Genomic DNA, 8,472 nt, shown 5'->3' with positions numbered 1-8,472 from the left:
GAATTGTAAAGCTAGAGATATTAGCAAATTTCACATTACTCATTTGCAAAGGCCATTGAGTTTTGAGATCAAGAATTTGAGCTGAATGACCACTAAACCACTTAGCATGAAACTATTGGGCATGCACTAAGGAGTATGCTAGCATGGACATTGGAACACATCCAGAATTTGTATCTGAAATAATACCACACGACGGACATCAAAATGGAGTCTGGCGATCAGAATTCACATATACATGTTCATGTGCACAACTTTACTTTATAAATGGACCTCAAGCTAGTAGGACACTGAACAGCTAGCCTAAATAATTGGACATGATCCTATAGAAATGGCAACAGTATAAGGCTGTGTTCACACAGGCAGCCTAATTCTGATATTTTCCTCACTAACTGGTCTTTTGACCAATCAGATCAGCTCTTTTGCCAATAATTGAAAAAAAAAAAAAATCCCAATTGAGCTGCCCATGTAAACGCTGCCTAATGACACAATAGTGAGTTGTGGCCTTCGACTGATTAGATTTTTTTTTAAATACAGGAAATGAGAGGGAGGCTAGTGAGGACCAAAATACCTTCTCTATTACAACCCTGCTGAGGCATTTAAAAAGCAATAACAGGGATAGCCACTTGTGTGTAAATACTGAAGAGAAAAACTACCTTGGAATGCAAGAAAAGCTAGCCTACACTGGCTTCTTGCAATGCAGAACACGTTGGCAAAGACCAAAAATTGTTTTTTCCCCTCATGGTGAAAAAATAAACAAGATGATCATTTGGAATGTGTAGCTATGCAACTTGCGCTTATTTAATCCCCTCAGATATTTACCACTAGGGGCAGTAAAGTGACGTTCGTATTTAAACCAACCGAAGATGGTCTTTACCCAGTCTATAAATCCCCTCTTCAACGCAACAACTTCTAGTTTCTTGTTACAATTGTCAGAAAACAACGTGGATAAACTGAAGTCACAATACCAATGGAGCAGCCAATGAGAAGCAACAGGAAGTGAAGTTCCCGTTACTACGGTAACGACACTAATGACAGAAAGTGGAACTTGACGCGTTCACCATTCCAGATCCCCTGTCAATACGAGAGGTAACGTCTCCCATGTGGTAAAGGAAGTGCAGTGTGTGWGYMGGTTACTGGGCTATGTGCAGTGTGTGTGGTGTTATAGAATGGTGCAACGTCTCTGAGTGCTTTTCTTGCTCTTCTTGTTGCTGCGGTTGGTTTCCTTATACCTCCTGATCTCCCTGACTAGAGAGTAGAACGCCTCCTCCACTCCCTGAAACAAAGACGCAAAAAGGGGAAACTTTACACTCAAATGAAGCGTGATGGAATGCAGCTTGGTCGCCTTCAGTAGACTCAAAAACAGAGCAGATGAGTAGAGTAGAAAGGTGCTACCTGAATGTATCCAATATCAAAGTTCTCCCATTTGTGCCCTCAAATACTGACATGACGGCTGTGTAGAAATGTGTTATGTTATCCAATACCTTTAGCGAGTCAGTTGAGTTTATTCAAATTATACACACAACAGTTAAGACACAGGAGTCTGTCAGGACAACACATCTCCTCTGACCCTCCCTGTTTCGGACCAAAACGCTCCTTAACAGCTTCTACCCCCAAGCCATAAGACTGCTGAACAATTCATCAAATGGCCACCGGACTATTACATTGGACCCCCCCCTCATTTGTTTTGTACACTGCTGCTACTCGCTGTTTATTATCTATGCAGTCACTTCACCCCTACATACGTGTACAAATGACCACTAACCTGTTCCCCCGCACACTGACTCGGTACCCCCTGTATATAGCCTTTTTACTTTAGTTTATTTGGTAAATATTTTCTTAACTCTTCTTGAACTTGTAAGTAAGCATTGTAAGTAAGGGCTTGTAAGTAAGCATTTCACGGTAAGGTCTACATTTGTATTCGGCGCATGTGACAAATAAAGTTTGTTTTGTCCAGTTTGAGGCCTAATGCTACAATGGACATCTCACACTCTGCAGAGATGATAAGTAGGAGAGCAAGGCTAGCGCTCCCACCTGTGAACACGTGACAAAGTGGATTAGTTATGCTTCCAGAGTAGCTGGTCCATTCCTACTACTCCCCTGTGTAGTTCCCCTGGCTGGAAAACCCACCTGTCTGGTTTTGGCAGAGGTCTCCACGAAGGGCACACCATAGCCACGGGCCAGCTCCTGGGCCTGCCTGCTCTCCACGCTCCGACTCCCCAGGTCACTCTTGTTCCCCACCAGCACCATAGGCACACTGTCACTGTCCTTCACCCTGTTGATCTGTTCTCTGTGGAGGAGGAGAAAAAAGGAGGGAGAAGTGYAAAGGACCAAGAGGTAGAGTCACGTGTCAAACAAATGGACATGACCAAAAACATCTAAATCTACMTCCAATTCCYAKGCCTCGTCTCCGTTGTCAGTGACAACGCAGTTCCTCCATGTCCYCCCGGCCGGACGGGAACCCACATGGTTCAAACGATCATGTTGACTTCATGGACCGTCAGGCCTTGCATTCATAGAGCCATCTATACATTTGAGTGGCTACAGATATRCAGCCCCATCCCTCYGCTTTAAAGAAAACCAAGTAGTGGGATTGCCGTTTAGCTGTTGTTTGACATTTAGAGTTGGGCCTTAATTGGGGCGTGATACCTAACTATGTCTGACAACAGTCAAAAAAATGTATGGTGACGGAACATGATCATGACACTCCAGCGTTGTATTCAGTAGTCGCGGACCGTAGCAAAACGTTTGGCCTGTTTGCGAAACATTTTGCAACGGAAATAGTTTACTCCAAATGGAAACTATTTTGCAATGAAAACTAGAGTTTATATTGGACAACTTCAAGTAGGTCCCTCTGAGTTTCCTTCTGTTTGCTTCCTAGTGTAAACGGTTTCAGTTGCAAAACATTTCGCAAACAGGCCAAACYTTTCACTACGGTCTGAATACACTCCAGGTGTAGGACAGCAGTCAGTCAGTACCTGTACAGGTGAACGTCCTCAAAGGACTTGATGTTGTTGATGGCGAACACACAGAGGAAGCCRTCCCCTGTCCTCATGTACTGGTCCCTCATGGCGCTGTACTCCTCCTGACCMGCTGTGTCAAGYATGTCCAGCAGACACGTCTCTCCGTCAATCACCACCTGCTTCCTGTACGAGTCCTAGGTTGAACGTAACAAAGCTTAAGACCAGGATTCTAATATCCTACAACTCTTAGCATAAATGAGGAAGAATTCAAAACAATGAGACCAGCGATGCTATTAAGCAACACCGCTTAATCTGTTTATTTTCAGAAGCTTCCACATGGAATTATTAGGTTTTGCTAACCTGGGTATATTCAACCTAGTACAATCCTAAAATAGGGGTGTGTTCATTAGGCACCAAATGGAAGGAAACAAGCAGAGACAGGGAGGGACTACCTGGACTTGTCCAATGAGAAKAWMTTTATTTTAGTTTTCCATTGTGTTGCTCTAATGCTCTGTTGCTCTAATGCTCTGTTGCTCTAATGCAGTGGTTCCCAACTCCGGTCCCGGAGAAACCCAAAGCAGCACACATTTGTTGTAGTAGCCCCGGACAAACATACCTTATTCAACTCATTGAGGGCCTGATGATTAGTTAGAATCAGGTACCTACCCATAGGTACTGGTGTGAATCTGAATGGACTGGAAAACATGATCGTAACAATATGTTTGGAAAGTAATAATCCCGCCCCTTTGCCACCCTTATAGRTTACGGAGCCACTCTGTAAATCATTCTAACCATTTAGCTAGCGGCAACACTTATCCTAATGATCAGGAGACTGTGGATAGATACTMATASAATAGAATCTACATAGACTCTATATGCAAGATGCATARAGTCYGTTGCTACGTTTGAAGCAGACGATTTCAAATCGAATTCACTCACAATTAAAAGGGCAACTCCACAACTTTTTAACCTSCTATTCATTATTRCCAGCACCAAACTAGTGTCTACCTATGTGGAAAAACTGAGCATTTCTACATTAAAAATGATAAATGACCCAATGACATCAAAAGTAAATTAAAAAAAAAACATTGATTTTCAAACACTGAGATTTGCGTTGATGTGGGGAGCAAGAAAATACCATCCCTTTGGCTAGAAACTCATTGCAGGTTTTGAAAATCAGTTTCTTACTTTTAATCCTACCCTGTGATGTCACAGAAGCATTTTTTTAGGAACCCTTCTGAACTACAGATCATAGCAACGTGCCATTTTCACATATGTAGACACTGGTTTGGAGCTGGAGATATAAGGGGAAAAGTGGCGGAGTTGCCCTTTAAGAGTCACACAGAGACAAAGAGCTGCAACTCACCTCGATGGTGGGGTCATATTCATCCACAAAGTGATTCTGGATGAGCTGGATAGTTAGGGCGCTCTTCCCAACCCCTCCAGCACCCACCACAACAAGCTTGTACTCAGTCATGCCTGGAGAGAGCGGGACAAAGAGAAACACGGCAATACMTTTCCATTAAAGCTTCACATAGAAATGTGTGTTATAGATCAGTCCTTCTCATTGAAAGCAGGTCTACGTGGTAGATCTGTTCTATGTAAGCTATTACTATGCTTCCCGTTCTTATGTTTTGTTTTTGCTTCTTTCGGTTTCTTACACCAACTTCAAAACAGCTGAAAATACAATATTTTTGTTTATGGAAAATATATTTCACAGCTGTTTAGATGGTACAATGGTTCTCCACACAATGACTGCTTGTTTTGTCACATTAACTTCTTTGGGCTGCAGGGGCAGTATTGAGTAGCTTGGATGAAAGGTGCCCATTTCAAACGGCCTCGTACTCAATTCTTGCTCGTACAATATGCATATTATTATTACTATTGGATAGAAAACACTCTCTAGTTTCTAAAACCGTTTGAATTATATCTGTGAGTAAAACAGAACTCATTTTGCAGCAAACTTCCTGACAGGAAGTGGAAAATCTGAAATCGATGCTCTGTTCCAGGGCATCCCTATTAATTTGCTTGATATGTATTAGTATACATGCACTTCATACGCCTTCCACTAGATGTTCAACAGGCAGTGAGAGAAGAATGGAGTGTATATCTTGATCTGAGGTCGAATAAGAGCTCTTGGCATGACACCAATTTCCTGTTTTCTGGAAGGCGCGGAGAAGAGCCGGGTATTGCCTTCTGAAAAGCTGTCGTTATAGACGGCTACTATCTCCGCTTTGATTTATTTGATAAATGTGACAATATCATCGTAAAGTATGTTTTTCAATATAGTTTTATCATATTATTGAAATTTTTTCGGGAGGTTAGGCGTGTTGCGTTCTCTGCGTTTGTTCAGGAAGGAGAGCTTCGCGCCACTTGGCTAGTGTGCTTGCTAATTCAAGAGGGAAAAATGCCATTCTAAAACCAAACAACGATTGTTCCCGACAAAGGACCCCTTGTACAACATTCTGATGGAAGATCATCAAAAGTAGGACCCATTTATGATGTTATTTCATATATCTGTCGAACATGTGTACTATTAGTTTGCGCCCGATTTTGGGCTCTCTCGCCATAACGTAAGCTGCATGTCCTATGAAGTTAATTTTAGAATTCTAACACGCCGATTGCATTAAGAAACTAAGCTATCTTTAATTTGCTGTCCAACATGTATTTTTTAGTAAAGTCTATGAATAGTTATTTGATTAGAATAGGTGAGTGTCAGAAATATCCGGACATTCTGGGAAAAAGATGCTAAGTTTTCCCAATGTATAACCACGATTTGTGCCGCTAAATATGCACATTTTCGAACAAACCATATATGTATTGTGTAATATGATGTTATAGGACTGTCATCTGATGAAGTTTGAGAAGGTTAGTGAAAATATTTATATATTTTGCTGGTTTATTCGTTATCGCTACTGTTGGCTTGAATCAATGCGGTTGTGTGGTTGGCTATTGTAGTAAGCTAATATAATGCTATATTGTGTTTGCTGTAAAAACACTTAAAGAATCGGAAATATTGGCTGGATTCACAAAGATGTTGTCTTTTAATTTGCTGTTACACCATGTATTTTTCATAAATGTGTTAATGATGAGTATTTAGGTATTTCAATTTGGTCTCTTAATTGTTCTAGCTGCTTCTGGTGCTATTTCCGATTGTAGCTGCAATGTAAAACTATGATTACTTATACTCAAATATGCACATTTTCGAACAAAACATAGATTTATTGTATAAACTTGTATAAGTTGTTTTTGGTTAGTTTGGTTGGTTCTTGGTTAGTTAGGTTGGTTTTGTGCAAGCTACCTGTGCTGTGAAAAGCTTGTGCTTTTTTGGATTTGGTTGGGAGCTAACATAAATAACGTGTTTTTCGCTGTAAAACATTTTAAAAATCGGACATGTTGGCTGGATTCACAAGATGTGTATCTTTCATTTGCTGTATTGGACTTGTTAATGTGTGAAAGTTAAATATTTCTAAAAAATATCTTTTGAATTTCACGCCCTGCACTTGGACGGGCTGTTGTCATAAGTGTACCGGCACGCCCTGCAGCCATAAGAAAGTTAACTGAAATTAGGCAAACTATTTAGATATTTAGCAACCAGAAAATGGCGGAGCGATTCCTGCATATTGCATCTTTAATAGCACACATGGAACAGATCTACCACTTTGACTAAATGAGAATGACAGACCAAAAACATTTCTATTTGTCATTGTATGGGTCACTTCACAAAAGTATTACACTATTGCAGCTTTAAATGTTGAATCCATTTACAATTATTAAATTGGTTGATTTAAGTACTAGTTGTTTGCTTACTTGTAAATAAGTTCTGAAATGTCTGTGTGTGTAATTGTGTGTGTGCATGTCAAATTTTCACCTGACTGTATGGTTCATTGTAGAGACCTTAACCCAATGACCTCAAAGAGACTTGGACCTCCTGGCGTAATGATTCATGTGTTGGGCTTTACAGTAGCTGGACCCAGATTCGAGTCCTGGTCGGGGCTACCCCCTCGAAATTGGCTACACTGGTGTCAGATGTGGGATGGCACCTGTGAGGCCATCTAAGAAGGGTYWACACCTGAGGAACTTGGTATAGAGAAGCGTGGGTCACACTCTCCTGAAGGAAGGTGGTAATGTAGGGACCTTAACCAAACCTCAACAAGAGATTCTGACCTCTTGGCATAATGGTTAAGGTGTTGACTMGACAGTCTCTAGATCAGGGTTTGTSRCCCAGTCAGGGCTAGTCCCCGAATTCATAACAATATTATACATTYACGCATTTCTGAACCAAACGAGTCCTACATTTTAGGCAAATTATATACTTTCTGTTCAAGTGTGTGTGATGAGGTGTTAGTCTTTCTGTCCAATTAGGTACATTCTAGACAATATTTCTGTACACTTGGGGGACCCCTTTTGAGTGAGGACCACCCCCAAAGGCAAACGCTCTGTATACTCTTTCAACTGAAAACAAAGCATCAGTAAAACAAAAGGCACGAGGAAACCTGTGGTGTCTACAGAACAGCCAACAACAAGTTCACATCATATGCACTTTTCAGTGATTTGGAATAGCCTACGGCCCYGAGAATTGTCTGATCATTGCAGGATATCAATCTTTATTCGCGGTCATTACAAAAACATGCTGGTATCTACTAGCAGAGGCTGGCTCTAATTTGACCCAGATTTGTATGGGAGCTAACGTTAGCTAACATAGCACAACTAACAGACTGCGGTAGATGGCACATTAGGCAGAATTCAATCACTGCATTTCTGCGATAATAATGTAGGCCTATTGCATGAGGGAAAATGACAAAATCAGAGCGCTTACCTTAATTTGGTTGGTCGTTTTTCACCAAACAAAAATGCAGCGTTTGAATGACAAAATGAGATTAGTGCTACATAGCCTGAAACAATTTCCTGATTGAAGCCAGCTAAGACCAAATATATGCTTTTAGAAGCTGCAATCTTTGCAGCAATTGAGCCACAAATATGTCAAATCACTGTTGGCAATGAACGGGAAATATAGGCTGAATATAACCCAAATTAATTTAATGGTAAGAATTAGTAGTATGGGAGTAAAATCTCTCTAGACTCCATTGTGGTTGAAAAGGGGCAAGGCTTTCACGGCAAACGCAATCAATGGTATTGATTTAACAGCCAATACCATTGTGGTGAAGTAGACAGACAGTAGAGTAACCTAACCAGAATGAGTCTTGCGTTCTACTTCCGGTTATACCGCCTCCAAATCAGAAACTGACCGAATCAGGAACCGACTGAAAGCCTCATTGGTCGTGTCCGAAAAATAAATCGCGTGCTCCGCGACGCCTTGATAGTCCCGCCTTTGTACGAAGATTAACCAATCAAAGACATTGTTGCAGTGAGGTTTGGAAAGAGCGCACTCGAGTCTGATTGGCTCGATTTTTTGGGGTTGTTGAGTGTGCGGAGATAATTTCACCACTAGATGGAATCACTGTACCTGCGGCTAACCAACCGATAGGCTGTAAAAAGAGCTAACCGCTCC

The 8,472-nt window shown here is 41.2% G+C and overlaps 1 protein-coding gene across 1 annotated transcript; it reads right to left on the bottom strand.

Moving 5' to 3' along the window:
- Nucleotides 1–532: 532 nt before the first annotated feature.
- On the bottom strand, nucleotides 533–8,087 carry zgc:55558 (Ras family GTPase). The gene is made up of 5 exons (XM_024143054.2): nucleotides 7,780–8,087; nucleotides 4,327–4,439; nucleotides 2,976–3,154; nucleotides 2,128–2,287; nucleotides 533–1,273 (listed from the first exon to the last, which is right to left on the bottom strand). The coding sequence occupies exons 2-5, from the start codon at nucleotides 4,435–4,437 to the stop codon at nucleotides 1,160–1,162; spliced, it is 564 nt and encodes a 187-aa protein (XP_023998822.1). The 5' UTR covers nucleotides 4,438–4,439; nucleotides 7,780–8,087; the 3' UTR covers nucleotides 533–1,159.
- Nucleotides 8,088–8,472: the final 385 nt, after the last annotated feature.

This window comes from Salvelinus sp. IW2-2015, unplaced genomic scaffold (assembly GCF_002910315.2).
Source record: "Salvelinus sp. IW2-2015 unplaced genomic scaffold, ASM291031v2 Un_scaffold3616, whole genome shotgun sequence".
NCBI lineage: Eukaryota > Metazoa > Chordata > Actinopteri > Salmoniformes > Salmonidae > Salvelinus > Salvelinus sp. IW2-2015.
The sequence above is the reverse complement of the archived record's forward strand: the minus strand, read 5'-3'. Positions and strand labels throughout refer to the sequence as shown.